The following is a 16,286-nucleotide window of genomic DNA, read 5'->3' as shown; positions in this document are numbered from 1 at the left end:
GGTTCCTTCTTCTCCATCTTACTCGTTACAGCCTCAAACTCTAGCAGACTTGTCAAACACTTTCTTTTTCATAAATCCATGTTGACTCTACTTAATCATATCTTGATTTTAAATGCCCTGTTACCACATCCCTGACAATAGTTCGAGCATTTTGCCTGCCACTGATGTTAGGCTCACTGGCCAGTAGTTCCAAGTTCTTTCTTCCTCCTGTCTTAAATAGTGGCGTTATGCTGGCTACCCTCTAATCCTTGGGAACTCTTCTAGAATCTATGGACTTCTGGAAGATCATCCACTGTCGCTGCAGCTCCCTCTTTTAAAACCCTAGCATGCAGGTTATCCAATCCAGGGGGGATTTGTTGCTGCTTCATTCCATTAATTTCTCCAGTATTATTTATTTTCTTGTACTGATTTATTTCAGATCCTCATTCTCGCCAGACCCTTGGTTTCCCCATTATTTCTGGAATGTTTGTGTCTTTTACCATGAAGACAGATACAAGGTGTTTGTTTAATGTCTCTGCAATTTCTTTATCCTCCATTATAATTTCACCTGCCTCTAATGGCAGAATGTTTACTTTCACTAATCCCTTATTTACATTCCTATAGAAATATTTACAATCTGTTTTCATGTCTGATAGTCTACTCTGATATGTAGATTCTCTTCCTTTATCAATTTCTTGGCCCTATGTTGCTTAATTCTAAAATCCTCAAGCTTACTACTAATACAGTGATCATGGGTGATTTCAATCTGCACATATAGACTGGGTAAACCTAATGAGCACTAAAGCTGTGGAGGACAATTTCTGGAGTGTTAGGGATGGTTTTCTAGAGCAGTATGTTGAGGAACTGACTAGCAAACAAGCTATTTTAGATCTAGTTTTATGTAATGAGAAAGGGTTAATTAATAATCTTGTGAAAGATCCTTTAGGGATGAGTGACCATAATGATAGAATTTTACATTATGTTTGTAAATAATGATAAAGTTGAACAAAGGAAATTATGAAGGTATGAGGGGCAAATTGGCTGAGGTGGATTGGGGAAATACATTAAAAGGTAGGACAGTACATAGACAATGGATAGTCTTTAAAGAAATGTTATAGTTTACAGCAACTATACATTCCTTCAAGGCACAAATCTCCTAAAAGTCAACCATGGATAACAAAGGAAGTTAAGAATTGTATAAGATTTATAGGCCTTTTCTTTTAAGGTGCCAGAAAAAAGTAGGAAACCTGAGGATTGGGAGGATTTTAGAATACAGCAAAAGAGGACAAAGAAACTGATAAAGAAAGGGAGAATATGAATGTAAGCTAGCAATATAAAAATGGACTATAAAAGCTTCTACAGGTACGTAAAAAGGGAAACATTTAGTTAAGACAAATGTGGTCCATTACAGGCAGAGTCAGGAGAATTTATAATGGGGAATATGGCAGCGAAGCTAAATGATTGTATCGGTCTTCACTGAGGAAAAAAGAAGAAATCTCCCAGAATTAGATATCCAAGGGATTAGGGGGGAAAATGAGGAATTGAAGGAAATTAGTGTCAGTAAGAAGGTTGTATTGGAGAAATCAATGGGGCTGAAGGTTGATAAGTTCCCAGGACCTGATGTTCTGCATCCCAGAGTGTTGAAAGAGGTAGCTATGGAAATAGTGGATGCACTGGTGATCATCTTCCAAAATTCTGTAGATTCTGGAGCAGTTCCTGCAGATTGGAAGGTCGCAAATGTCACCCCACTATTTAAAGGAGGGAAGAGAGAAAACAGGGAATTACAGACCAGTTAACCTCGCATCAGTCATTGGGAAAATGCGAGAATCTATTCTAAAAGATGTAATAAATGGATCTTGGATAATAATGATCTGATTGGACATGGTCAACATGGATTTATGATTGGGAAATCATGTTTGATGAACCTGTTGGTGTTTTTTTGAGGGTGTTACTAACAGAATTGATAAAGGTGAGTCAGTGGATATGGTATACTTGGATTTGCAGAAAGCTTTTGATAAAGTCCCCCATCGGAGGTTGGTTAGCAAAATTAAAACATGGGATAGGAGGTAATATAGTGGCATGGATTAAAGACTGGTTAATCGGCAAAAAGCAGAGAGTAGGAATAAATGGGTCATTCTCATTTTGGCAGGCTGTGACTAGTGGGGGGTACTGCAGGGCTCAGTGCTTGGGCCCCAGCTGTTCACAATATATATCAATGATTTGGATGTGGGGACCAAATGTAATATATCCAAGTTTGCAGATGACAAAACTAGGTGGGAATGGGTGTTGTGAGGAAGATGCAAAGTAGCTTCATGGGGATTTGGACAGACTTAGTGAGTGGGCAAGAATATGGCAGATGGAATATAATGTGGAAAAATGTGAGGTTATCCATTTTGGTAGGAGGAATAGATGTACAGAGTATTTCTTAAATGGTAAGAGATTAGAAAGTGTAGATGTACAAAGGGACTTGGATGTTCTTGTCAATAAGTCACTGAAAGCTAACATGCAGGTGCAGCAAGCAATTAGGAAGGATAATGGCCTTTATCACAAGAGGATTTGAGTGCAGAAGTAGTGAAGTCTTGCTTCTGTTGTATAGAACTTTGGTTAGACCGCACTTGGAATACTGTGTGACGTTTTGGTCCCCTTACGTTAGGAGGGATATTATTGCCATAGAGGGAGTACAGTGAAAGTTCAGACTTGTTCCTCGGATGGTGGGACTGTCCGATGTTGAGAGATTGGGGAAACTGGGCCTGTATTCTCTAGAGTTTCTCAGAGAAAGAGGTGATCTCATTGAGAACTACAAAATACTTAAAGGGATAGACAGGGTAGATGCATCTATGTTTCCCCTGGTTGGGGAGCCTAGAACCAGGGGATACAATTTCAAAATAAGGGGGAAGCCACTTGGGACAGAGATGAAGAGAAATTTCTTTACTCAGAGGGTTGTGAATCTTTGGAATTCTCTACCCCAGAGGGCTGTGGGAGCTCAGTCATTGAGTATGTTTAAAGCAGAGATTGACAGATTTCTAAATACAAATGACATAAGGGGATGAGGATAGTGTGGGGGAAAAGGCATTGAAGTGGAAGATCAGCCATGATCATCCTGCATGGTGGGGCAGGCTTGATGGGCTGAAAAGCCTACTCCTGTTCCAATTGTTCCTAATACTGTCTTTAACTCTTAGTCACGATTGGACCACTTTTTCTGAGAGGTTTTTGTGCCTTAAAAGAATGTACAATTTTTGCAAATTATGCATTAATTCTTTCAATGCTAGCCATTGTTTGTTTATCATATCTTTTAATGTAGTTTCCAATCTATATTGCCAACTCATCCCCTCATACCTGTATACTTTGCTTTGTTTAGATTTAGACCCAATTTCAGACCTAAATCACTTTCAACTACAATATAAAATTCTACCATATTATGGTTGCACTTCCCTAGAGGCCCATTTAAGACAAGGTTATTAATTACCCCTTTCTCATTGTAAAGCAAATTATATGAAAAAGATGTATTTGTGTTAGTTTAGTTTAGTGATACAGCACTGAAACAGGCCCTTCGGCCCACCGAGTCTGTGCCGACCATCAACCACCCATTTATACTAATCCGACACTAATTCCATATTCCTACCACATCCTCACTTGTCCCTATATTTCCCTACCACCTACCTATATAGGTAGTATAGGTAGTTGGTAGGGAAATATAGGGATAGGTGGGGATGTGGTAGGAATATGGGATTAGTGTAGGATTAGTATAAATGGGTGGTTGATGGTCGGCACAGACTCGGTGGGCCGAAGGGCTTGTTTCAGTGCTGTATCTCTAAAAACTATACTAGGGGCAATTTATAATGGCCAATTTACCTATCAACCTGCAAGTCTTTGGCATGTGGGAAAAAACCCACGCAAACACAGGGAGAACTTGCAAACTCCACACAGGCAGTACCCAGAATTGAACCGGGTCGCTGGAGCTGTGAGGCTGCGGTGCTAACCACTGCGCCGCCCTTTTTTTTCTTTAAAATAATTGATCAGGTTCATCAGGCATGAGCTACCTTTTACAAATCCTTGCTGGCTCTCTGATTAACTGCAACTTTTCAAGGTGATCAAATACTCCATCTTTAAATGTACACTCTAGTAAGTTCCTGACAACAGCTGTTAGGCTAACCAGTCTATAATTCCCTCGATTCCCTCGCTTACCTTCTTTAAATAGCAGTGTGACAATTGCAATTTTCTAATTACTGTTCCAGCAGTTTAGTTTTAGTTAATTCGGCCTTATCTCCCAGTGGGCTTGTCCTGCCCTGTCAGTGCTGGGCCAGGCCTCAACCAGCTCCAACAGCCCTGGTAACATGGGCCAAGGAGTCTTATTTCACTCCTGAGGACTGTTTCTTGAGGTTAAGATCACTAAAACACATACTGTGTCCACCCATCATTCTCCTGGATGGATCACCACCTCACCATTGGGATCATGTATCTATGACGGGAAAGTTGTTGTCCTGTCCAGAGCACCCTAAATACTCTTACTCCATGATGGGAAAAAGGGGGAGGGGTTGCAGTATCGATTGAAAGCATTGCAGTGCTGGAAAAAAAAAGGATGTGCCAGAGGAGTCAAGGACAATCAATTTGTCTAGAGCTAAGGAACAAACAAAAAAAGTGCAGTTACATTGCACAGTGATGTCTATAGGCCAACTAGTGGCAAGGACGTGGAGGAACAAATTTGCAAGGAAATTACAGAGAGGTGCAAAAATTAATAGGGTAGTTATAATGGGAGACTTTAGTTATCCAAACATAGACTGAGACAGAAATAGTGTAAAGAGCAGGTGAGAGGCAAGAGTTAGAGTCAGAGTCATACAGCATAGAAACAGGCCCTTCGGCCCACCACGTCCATAATGCCTATCTATACTAATCCCATTTCCCTCTATGCCTTGCTCATTCAAGTGCCTGTCCAGATGCCTCTTAAATGTTGCTACTGTTGCTGGGTCCACCACCTCCTCTGGCAGCTCATTCCCGATACCCACTATTCTTTGTGAAAAATTTACCCCTTTGATCCCCTTTAAACCTCCTCCCTCACCTTAAATCTATGCCCTCTAGTTTTAGACACCCCTACCATGGGAAACAGACTCTGGCTATCTACCCTATCTGTGCCTCTCAATTTTACATACCACTATCATGTCCCCTCTCAGCCTCCTTCGCTCCAGGGAAAACTGACACAGCCTATTCAATCTCTCTTTATAACTCAAGCCCACCAAACCAGGCAACATCCTTGTGAATCTTTCCTGCACCGTCTCTAGCTTAATCACATCTTTCCTGTAGTGCGGCAACCAGAACTGCACATAGTACTCCAAATGCAACGTCATATACAACTGTAACATGACGTCCCAACTCTTGTACTCAATGCCGCGGCCAATGAAGGCAAGCATGCCATACGCCGCCTTCACCACCCTGTCTACCTGTGTTGCCACTTTCAGGGAACTATGTACTTGCACCCCAAGGTCTCTCTGCTCAACACTCCCCAGGGCCCTGCTATTCACTGTATATGTCCTGCCCTGGTTTAACTTCCCAAAATGCATCATTTCACACTTGTCTGTGTTAAATTTCATTTGCCAATCCCTTGCCCACTTTCCCAGTTGATCTACATCCTGTTGTAACCTTAGACAACCTTCTTCACTGTCCACTATACCACCAATTTTGGTGTCATCTGCAAACTTACTAATCATGCCCCTTACATTCACGTCCAAGTTATGTTCCTAGTTCCAAGAATGCTTTCAGGAAAATTTTCCTTAGCAGTATGTTTCCAGTTCAATGAGAAAAGAGGCACTGCTAGACCAGGTACTTGGGAATGAGGTGGGCCAAGTGGATCAGGTATCAGTAGGAGATCATTTAGGGGACAGTGATTATTGCATCATAAGGCTTAGGCTGTCTATGGAAAAGGACAAAGAACAGTCCAGAGTAAGAATTAACTGAGGGAAAGCCAACTTCAGTGGGGTAAGAATGGAGCTGCGGCAAATAAATTGGAGTCAAAAGCTGGCAGGAAAACCGGTAGATGAACAATGGGCTACCTTCAAAGAGATAGTTCAGGCACAGTCAAGGTATGTTCCCTCAAAGGGGAAACATAGGGTAAACAAATCCAGAGCTCCCTGAATGACAAAAGAGGGAGAGATTAAGATAAAGTGTACTTCCGACAAATGCCAGGTAGCAAATACTATTGAGAACCAGGCTGAATATGGAAGGTCCAGAAGGGAAGTGAAAAAGAAAAAGAGAAGCAAAGAGAACATGAAAAAAGACTGGCACAAACATTAAAGGCATATAAATAGTAAAGAAAAAAAGTGGTAAAAAAGGAAGAGTTGAGCTGATTTGAGACCATAAAGGGGATTTACACATGGAGACAGAGGGCATGGCTGATGTATTAAATGAATACTTTGCACCCTGTCTTTACCAAGAAGAAGCAACCCAGGCAATGGTGAAAGAGGTAATTCAGACACTAGAAGGGTTTAAAATTGATAAGGAGGAGAACGTATTAGATAGGCTGTCTGTAATTAAAGTGGATAAAGCAACAGGACCAGATGAGATGCATCCAAGGATACTGAGGGAAGTAAGGGTGGAAATCATGTAGGCACTGGCCATAATTTTTAAGTCTTCCTTAGACATAGGTAGTGCCAGACGACTGGAGAATTGCAAATGTTTAAACTTTGTTTGAACAAGGGTGTAAAGATAAGGCCAGCTACTACAGGCCAGCCTGTTTAACTTTGGTGTTGGGGAAATTTCTAGAAAAAAATTCAGGACAAAATGTTAGGGAGGAAAATAGCAGATTAAAAAGATGCAAGAAGAGATTGTCTTTTTATGACAAAGTACTGGAAATATGCAGCAGGTCTGGCAGCATCTGTGTAGAGACAAACCGTGTTAATGTTTCAGGTCTGTGAATGGTCAGAGACCTGAAACGTTAACACGGTCTCTCTACACAGATGCTGCCAGATCAGAGTATTTCCAGCACTTTCTGTTCTCATTTCAGAGTTCCAGCATCTATAGTATGTTGCTCTTTTCTGGAGTGGAGACAGTTTAGTGACTGACAGCATGTTACAAAACAGAGAATGATTGAAATTTTAACTGAGCGACAGTTAAACAAAGACGGAGTAGACATGGTCGAGTGGTTAGGACAATAGACCAAACTAGAAAGAAAGAATTAATACATTTTAAAAAAACAATCTGAAGTCCCTCAGACATTAGGAATTGTTTCTACTGCTGTCTCACAATAGGAAAATAAAAGTTCACTCAACTTATTTCTGGAGCAGAGAGATTATAATAACCAGATGAAGCTGAATAGGATGAGGCTCTTTTCTCTAGGAAAGAGAAGGCTGACGGATGGATTGATAGAATTTGGGATTTCTGCCCATTGTTCATCAGGGACTCAAGTCAAAATATTTACATTTAGCTTCAAGTTTTAAAAAAACTCAGTCTCCTAGGCCAGTATTTATCCCTCAAACATTCCTTACTTAAAGTAAATAATCAGCTCACTGTCATATTGCTATCTTTGGGAGCTTGCTGTGTACAGCAGCCACTTTTCTGGCCACCTTACAAGTCCATTTATATCTTGCTGCAGCTTTCTTCACTATCAAACACATGGGCAACTTCTTAGACTCTAAATGTAGTGGGCAAGACTAAGTCATTAATTATACCACATGCTGTCCTCTGCAGAACACCCCAGAAAATACAGCCTAATAGTCACAAGTACACCCATTGACCATTACCCTTTGCTTCCTACCACTGAGCCAAATATGGATCAACTTTCCCTTATATCACATGATTTTATTTTTCCTGTTCCATTTGGAACTTTGTCAAAAGCCTTGCTAAAATCCACATGGACCACATTGAGGTTAGCACATTCATTGACCATCCACTGATGCTGCCAGACATTAACTTCTTTACTGAATAAAAGCAGCCATGTTAATTGTGATACTTCATACGGCAGCAAAAAAGTTTAATTCTCAAGTCTGGGACAGAAATAGACCAGTGATGAAAGCACCAAATCCTAACCACTAGGGAATCTGCTCCAGAAGACTGGACATTAGTTGACTCACTGTTTTTCCTATTTCTTCACTTCAGTCTACTTTCACCAAAGACTAGTTGTTCACACAAAATGACATGCTTAGTTTGAACCCAAAACACTTGATCAGCCAAGGACAGCACTGAATCTGGAAAGCATGAAAATGAAACAGATAGGCAAAATAGTACCACGCGCTCTGGTTGGACAAGTTGCAGTTTCCAAAAGAGACAAACCAAATCAATTTGGCTCCAGTGAAACATGCAAGGCAAAGCACTGTTAAAACAGGCAGATATCCATTTACCAAAATGTGGAAGTCAATGACAGTCTCTGATTCACAACTGTTTTATTGTCAGTTCATCATTCAGTCCAAACATCAGTTCCCACTCTTCCCTTCTGGACAAATTCTGTCCTGAGGCAACTCCCCAACTGGGCAAAAACCCAGCCCTTAAATACAAAACCATAATGAGCATCACCTGCTCTCTATTAACATTTGAAATGAGACCTGTTTAATTAAAGGGACCAGCGTTTTCAATATTGTCAGATTCCCTTTCTTTTAAGGGAAGAAACATTTACAGACAAGTGTATATAAAAAAAATTCAGATTCCTAAACATTACAACGAGAGATATCCTCCTAGAACCGTCAACAACTTTTCAGTAGACGCATTCTTTTAGTGAAACAGTCTGATAGTTGATAACTAGTATTTACCCATCTTAGCTTAGAGATTTCTTCCCTTTCCAACATTTGCTTTAAACTGGCTATGTCTATCCTCAGCCTTTTTTCATTTATGCTTTTTGTCGAAAGATAATCAATCCCTGTGGAATAATATACAGTGTAACATGCAATTTGTATTGTCTTTTCAGTCTCTTTTATATAACATTTCTTCCCAGATCTTGGACAAATATAACGCCATATCAACAGCATCCACGAGTGCAAGAGTTTCAGCGGCTAGTGTGCTCTTCACCACTCTTATTTTCTTGGCCTCCCATGCCAATGGGCAACTTTTCCCATTCTCTCCCACAAGTGATATCACAAACCCTCCCGCACTGGAGAATCCATCACCAAGGTTTGCATGCGAGGCATCACTAAAAATTATTAATTTCATATTTTTGGGATCACCCAAAAGCAAAAAAACTTCAGCGTACACTTCTCTATTTTAAATTTTTTTTAAAGTTTTGTTCGCCCTCGGGATGTCTTCAACCTTAGGATATTTTATCACAAGACTAAATTCTAGCACATCAAAACTTGCATCTGGTCCTCTGTGTGGCTAACCAATTGAGCTGTTCGACAAGACTCCTCACCTGTTCAGTTTCATCCTTGGACGTAGCTGCGTTTCTGTCCCAATCTGGTGCGACCAATTGTGATGGGTGTGACATTTTCCAAGTGAGAATGTTGATGTAAAACTACATCCGACTCACCCTGTTTTATCTCCAAACCCACATGTTTAAAATCCCCAGCCACTTGACTGCCAATTTATATTCCTCCATAGTTCGATGAATAACGTTCTTTTCAAACTCATTAATACCACCCCACAAAAAATCATCCACATGCATCAGAAAGATACTCAAAAGTTTTCCATTACAGTGCCAATAAAACATTGCAGGGTCTTTAGTTGTGAACACCCGAACTGTAACAGAACTGCCCTCACTGGGAAGTACCATACCTGGGAAGCATCATTCAACCCATAAACATATTTATTCAACTTCCAGAGCTTCCCTTCCGTGTCTGATGCTTCCTTCAGAGGCTGGAGAAACACTTCCCTCTGAAGCATGTCACCCTGAAGGAAAGCCGCTTTGATATCTATGGACTTGCACCTTCAAGAATGAGTTGCTAAAATAGCCAAAAAGACTCTCAAAATCACCTTTCCCGCTGTGAGAGAGTCTGCCGTGATATCTTTATCCCCCGAGCACTCCTCAAAACCTCTGGCCACCAACCGAGCCGTGGCCTTATAGGTCTCATCTGGTAGGACTTTTTCTGTACAGATCCATATGTGTGATCGAGCAGGTTGGCCCCTATTTACAACCTCTGAATATACCCCAAATTCTTTCCAACTCTAGCTCTGAGTTTAGCCTCTTATCGCCCCATCTTCTAACCTATTAGCAGCTACAAATACTTCACGATCACAGGGACTTCTGCTTTTGACCTTATCCCGAGAAGGTTCTCCACTTTCTAGGCTACACCTGTGCCTAGTCAGGCTGCGGCATCTCACATTGAGCTCTCTCTGAACTATCCCCGTCAAAATGTCTACCAGAGGTCCTGTCCACTGTACGCGATCTTTTCCTCCTCCCAGACACATCTCCTGAATCATTACCTGAACTCGAGCAACGTTTTCTCGTTCTCCATTCTTGAACTCCTGTTTGCCAATCCATGGCCTTCAGTTCTTGTCCCTCTTCTTGGACATTTAACCAATTTTTGTATTTACCTTTCTTGCCCAATTATCATGGCCTCCCTCCAGTTATCGGACCCTCTGGCCGGTACACCACCCGGCAACCTACTTTAGGCAACTGATCCCTGGATGAGATGGCTTCTCTTTGTTCTTCACGATCAGTATGTGCATCGGTATCTATTTCTTGAGCTCTCATATCCTGCCCCTCTGGCTCAAAAATCACAGAATGCATGGATATGCGATGCACATGGTGCCTCATGCTCATCACCTTCTCCCATGTTCTGTGTTCGAAAATTCATGGCACATCCCTATTACCCATGAACAATGTGCTTTTATGGTTTGATTCCCATGTTGTATTACTAGCATTTTCTCGTCAAGTCCGATAACTTTTTCCAGACCTTTCCATCCCCTTCTCTCTTTTAATAAAGAAGATTGCCAGAACTAAAGCCTTTCCCAGACCGTCTTATGCGATGTCTTAATGCTCTCCGAATTTTTTCGGATGCTTCAGCTTGGACAAACGCTGTCCTACCAGCCTGTAGCGCATTTAGGTGAGCGGAGAAAATAGAGCTAATAGTCGTTCCCTCCAGGGCCAGAGGATCGTCACATAGTATGGAAGGCAATTTTGGATTGCTGTCAATACCAATTGGTATGGGTTATACCCGCCCCACCCCCTCACCATTTGTAAAGAATTTGTGTACTGCCTATGCCAGAGCCGTTTGTAGCTTGCAGTTCGGTTGATCCACCAGTATTTTGTGTAATATTTCATCAACTATCGCATGATTTCTTTCACACAAGCCGTTGCTGAATGGGCTTTCTGCAGCAGTGTTCATAACTACAGTATTTAAGTTCTCACATATGTCCCTAAACTTGTCATATGCAAATTCCCCTCCGTTATCGGTCAGCAATCTTGCCGGCGTTCCAAGGCCCATACCAACCCACTTTTCCATAACTTTATCCACTGTTGTCCATTTGTCCTTGTTGTTTATTACCGTAGCTTTGTTGAACCTAGTTGCCATATCGACAGAATGCAACAGATAAATACCTTGATCTCTGTCCCACACTTGCAGGTCCATAGCCACCATTTCATGAAATTCCCAAGCTACTCACAACCAGGCGCGGCGGTGTCTTCCGATATTTCATACATATGTCACATTGAGATGTGATTTTTTTCAACAAGGGAGTCGTATTCTTTATCCACAACTCTGGCATCCTTTAGTAGTAGCTTTAGCTTCTGCTATGAAGGATGGGAAAATTGTCTGTGCAACTTCCAGATAATTCTCCTCTTGTCTCCAGAGGTCAATAATACTTCTTGAACTTCTCGGCGAGAAATGCATTGTTTCCTCAACAGAATACAATAATATCCTGATCCAGTGAATTGTAAATTAACTGCTTTACCGAAGACAAATGCTTTGTCATTCTCCATATCCAATCTCATCTTTGCTTTTTTCATCATAAATTTACTCAGCAACAGCAGTATGTCATTCTGAACCACATCAGTGGTGATGAAATGACACATTCCTGCTATTTCACACGGGAGGACCACTCTCTTTAAAGACGTTAACATCTCCAAACTTAAAGCAAATAGCACTTTCATATTCTCTAACTTTATATTTTATATTAAGAGATACAGCACTGAAACAGGCCCTTTGGCCCACCGAGTCTGTGCTGACCAACAACCACCCATTTATACTAATCCTACATTTATCCCATATTCCTACCACATCCCCATCTTCCCTCAATTCCCCTACCACCTACCTATACTAGGGGCAATTTACAATGGCCAATTTACCTATCAACCTGCAAGTCTTTGGCTGTGGGAGGAAACCGGAGCATCCAGCGAAAACCCACGCGGTCACAGGGAGAACTTGCAAACTCCGCACAGGCAGTACCCACAATCGAACCCGGGTCGCTGGAGCTGTGAGGCTGCGGTGCTAACCACTGCGCCGTACTTCTATCTGCCTTGTCAAGAGATTCCAAGTAGCAGTTCAGGCAACCGACTCCACACACTGTTGAAGTATAGCCACTATCTAATTGAATGAATCTGCAACCAAAATGCTCATGGCCCGACTCAAGCTTTTTGTCACCAATATGATATTGTCATGCCATTCATCATTATCATATTAGTCAGCAGAACCGTCTGTCTCATGTTACTTCAAATATTTGATTCCTGGTTCTAGGACAATTCCTTGCATAGTGATACTTAGACTCACACCGAAAACACCTATTAACCACTCCCCGCGCATCTCTAGGATTCATTTGTCTTCGGCTATCATCCCAGTCTTCCCTTCTGTTTTGATCCATAAATCTATTAAACGTGCGACCCACCTCAAAAGGTCTTTGAGCGACTCTTTGTACAAGCGCCTGCGACTAGGCCCCCATCGATTTTGAGAGTCAGTAATCATGGAGTCCTCCATTCTCTGTTAAACAGGCAGATATTCAGTCACCAAAATGAGGAAGCCGATGACAGTCTCTGATCCACAACTGTTTTATTGTCAATTCACAGTTCAGTCCATATATCAGTTCGCTCTGTTCCCTTCTGGACTAACTCTTTGTCCGGAGGCAACTCCCCAACTGGGCAAAAACCCAGCCCTTAAATAAAAACTATATTGAGCATCACCTGCTCTCTATTAACACTGAAATGAGACCTGTTTAATTAAAGGAACCAGCATTTTCAATATTGTCACACACGACTGTCATACATCAATAGAAGCAACTGCCACACATCAAATTGTGCGAGTTTCATATGGCATCTCCTGCTTCTGTTACTCCTTTTCCTGTAGCTCCCTCTGCTCCTCCAGGTCCCAGGTGAATTAGCTGCTTGATGCAAACACACCAAATTTGTGAAACTCAGTTTATCTGGAAAGCAGGGAGTGGGAATGAAAGATGCAGGACATTGAGAAGTTTTGAGATAACAGGATAAATGGACTTTGTGTACAGGGAAATAACAATGGGATTGGTTGAATGCAGGAGCAGTAGAAATAAAACTGCGAGACAAGAAACACTAGTTCTTACATTTGTTGGAATAAATTTGCCTATGAAACAATCAGCCGCAGGACATTTGAATAACATACATTTATGTGATATAACTAAGAAAAACCAAACAATTGCCATTTATATTTTTCTAGAAGATCCGCAAAGGCACAGCTCATACTGAACCAGAGGATCAGCTGTTCTACAACCATCTGGGTGTTGTGCTTTGTTATGGAACTTTTATTAAAGCCACTGATTTACATATGTAAAATATGCACATTCCCTATTTTTTTTGTATGGAAATTATAGCAGTGTTTTGGGAACTAAATTGGAGATACAATCTCAATTGGATCACAAAACCTTATTTTCAATTCACCAATATGGCCTTTCAATGGTGGGTCTGTTACCCAGCATTCCCTGCAGGACAGACTGTGCCCTATCCTCACTCCAGAGGCCGCCTGCACAGGCAGGGTGCCAGGCTGTGACTGGAGCATGTGCAGTGCGGGTGCTGGAGCTGGACGGAAGCGGTTATGTCAGATCCGCAGCGGGTGAGAAACCACCGAGTGCTGGAGAGGGGAGGCATCAGAAACACCCTGTGTAGGTTTCAACGACCCCCCCAATAAGAAGCTCCTGGCCCCATGTTTGCACCATGCAGGGCGGCAGCTGCGGTTATTCTCCCAGTGACAGGCCTGGGTTAAAGTCCGCCATCTTTCTAGGGTGCAATATGCGGCAGGGCGCATGCGTAGCCACTCTGGATTAGGAAGCAGGAGGAGAAAATGTTGTGAATTTTTATCCTGGACTGACAGTGATGGCTTTGTAAACTCTTACAGGGGCTTAGAAGGGGAGGATTTACCGACGGGAGACTCAAGCAAGCATCACTTAAGAGTTGACAGAGTCACTTGATTGATCAGGACCTAAAATTCATCGGCCTTTCAGTGTCTTTTCTGTCTGTGGGAAAAGATTTCAAACATCAGTGTAACTGGAAAATCACCAAGACACACACACCCAAATGAGAGTGTTCCAATGCACTGACTGTGGAAGGAACTTGAACCAGTTACACAGCCTGAAAAACATCGCACCATTCACAGCGGGGAGAAACTGTACACGAGTTCTGTGTTTGGATGAGGCTTCAACTGATCAGCCAACCTGGAAAGATACAAGGACACCAGCACCGCAGAGAAACTGTGGAAATGTGGGGACTGTGGGAAGGGATTCAATTCTCCTTCAAAACTGGAATCTCATCAACGCAGTCATGCTGGAGAGAGGCCGTTTATCTGCTCTGTGTGTGGGAAAGGATTCACTCAGTCATCCTGCCTTCTGACACACAAGCTTGTTCACTCTGATAGCAAACCTTTTAAATGTTCTGACTGCGAGAGCAGCTTTAAAAGAAAACAGGATCTGCTTATCCACCAGCGAGTTCATACTGGGGAGAGACCATTCACTTGCTCTGTGTGTGGAAAAGGATTCACTCTGTCAACCAACCTTCTGACACACCAGCAAGTTCATAGTGGGGATAGGCCATACACCTGCTCCATGTGTGGGAAGGGATTCACTCACACATCGACTCTGCGCAAACACCAACGACTTCACACTGGAGAGAGGCTGTTCACCTGCTCCGTGTGTTTGAAGGGATTCACTCAGTCATCCCACCTGCTGAGACACCAGCGAGTTCACACTGGGGAGAGGCCATTCACTTGCTCTGTGTGTGGGAAGAGATTTACTAATTCGTCCCACCTCACTGAACACCAACTTGTTCACACTGATAAGAGACCTTTTAAATGTTCTGACTGTGAGAAAAGCTTTAAAAGCAGAAATGATCTGATGAAACACCAACGCACTCACACTGGGGAGAGGCCGTTCACCTGCTCTGTGTGTGGGAAGAGATTCACTCAGTCATCCAACCTGCGGAGACACCAGCGAGTTCACAGGTGACTGCAGGGGTTGGATTCTGCTGTTGATCACATCTAGGACTGAACCATGTTCATTCTGACAGTTGAGGTTTATTTCAGTTGATATTAATAATTCCTGTAACTGGGCTAGAGTTTTGATATTCCGGATATATATGAAATAAATCAGCTTTGCATCAAACACAGTGTTTTGGGTCCTTGCTTCCTCTAAGATAGGAGGAGACTGGTGTTCTGTTACCGACTGTTCCAATTTTGGGCATTTTCTCCTTTGTTACTGGAAGACTTGTATTTGTATTAGCGCTTTTCCTGATTTCAGGTTGTTCCCTAGTGTTTTACAGCTAATGAAGTTTTTTTGATGTGTGCTCTGTGCTGTTGGCAGCTGTGACTCAGTGGGTAGCACTCTCACCTCGAAGTCAGAAGGTTGTGATTTCAAGTTTTTTCCTGGACTTGAGCACAAAAATCAAGGCTGAGACTCCAGTGCAGTACTGAGGGAGTGCTGCATGGTCAGAGGTGCCGTCTTTCACATGAAATGTTAAACCGAGGCCCTGTATTCCCCTTCAGGTAGATGTAAAAGATCCCTTGTCATTATTTCAAAGAAGGGCAGGGGAGTTATCCCCAGTGGCCTGGCCAATATTTTTCTCTTCATCAACATCAGTAAAACAGATGATTTGGTCATTATGACATTGCTGTTTGTGGGATCTTGCTATGTGCAAATTGGCTGCTGTGTTTCCTACATTACAACAGTGACGACACTTCAAAAAGTACTTCATTGGCTGTAAAATGCTTTGCAACATCTTGAGGTCTTGACAGGCGCTATATAGATACAAGTCCTGTTGGAAGGTCACAAAGACCTGAAACATTAACTCTGTTTCTCTCTCCACAGATGCTGCCTGACCTACTGAGTACTTCCAGCATTTTCTGTTTTTGTTTCAGATTTCCAGCATCTGCAGTATTTTGTTTTTATATAAATGTGAGCCCTTCTTTTAATTTCAGAAATGCGGCAGGAAAATTGTGCACAGC

At 42.1% G+C, this 16,286-nt stretch overlaps 1 protein-coding gene across 1 annotated transcript in view; it reads left to right on the top strand.

The window, feature by feature from the left end:
- LOC137381292 (zinc finger protein 850-like) overlaps positions 1 to 15,447 on the top strand; it is a 62,055-nt gene extending 46,608 nt beyond the window's left edge. The window contains exon 3 of the mRNA XM_068053641.1: positions 14,529 to 15,447. Within this exon, the coding sequence (XP_067909742.1) occupies positions 14,529 to 15,291 (763 nt within the window). The 3' untranslated portion in view covers positions 15,292 to 15,447. The remainder of the gene's footprint in view (positions 1 to 14,528) is intronic.
- The last annotated feature ends 839 nt before the right edge of the window (positions 15,448 to 16,286 follow it).

Source organism: Heterodontus francisci, chromosome 22 (assembly GCF_036365525.1).
Source record: "Heterodontus francisci isolate sHetFra1 chromosome 22, sHetFra1.hap1, whole genome shotgun sequence".
NCBI lineage: Eukaryota > Metazoa > Chordata > Chondrichthyes > Heterodontiformes > Heterodontidae > Heterodontus > Heterodontus francisci.
Note: the sequence above shows the minus strand (reverse complement) of the source record. Positions and strands in the feature narration are given on the sequence as shown.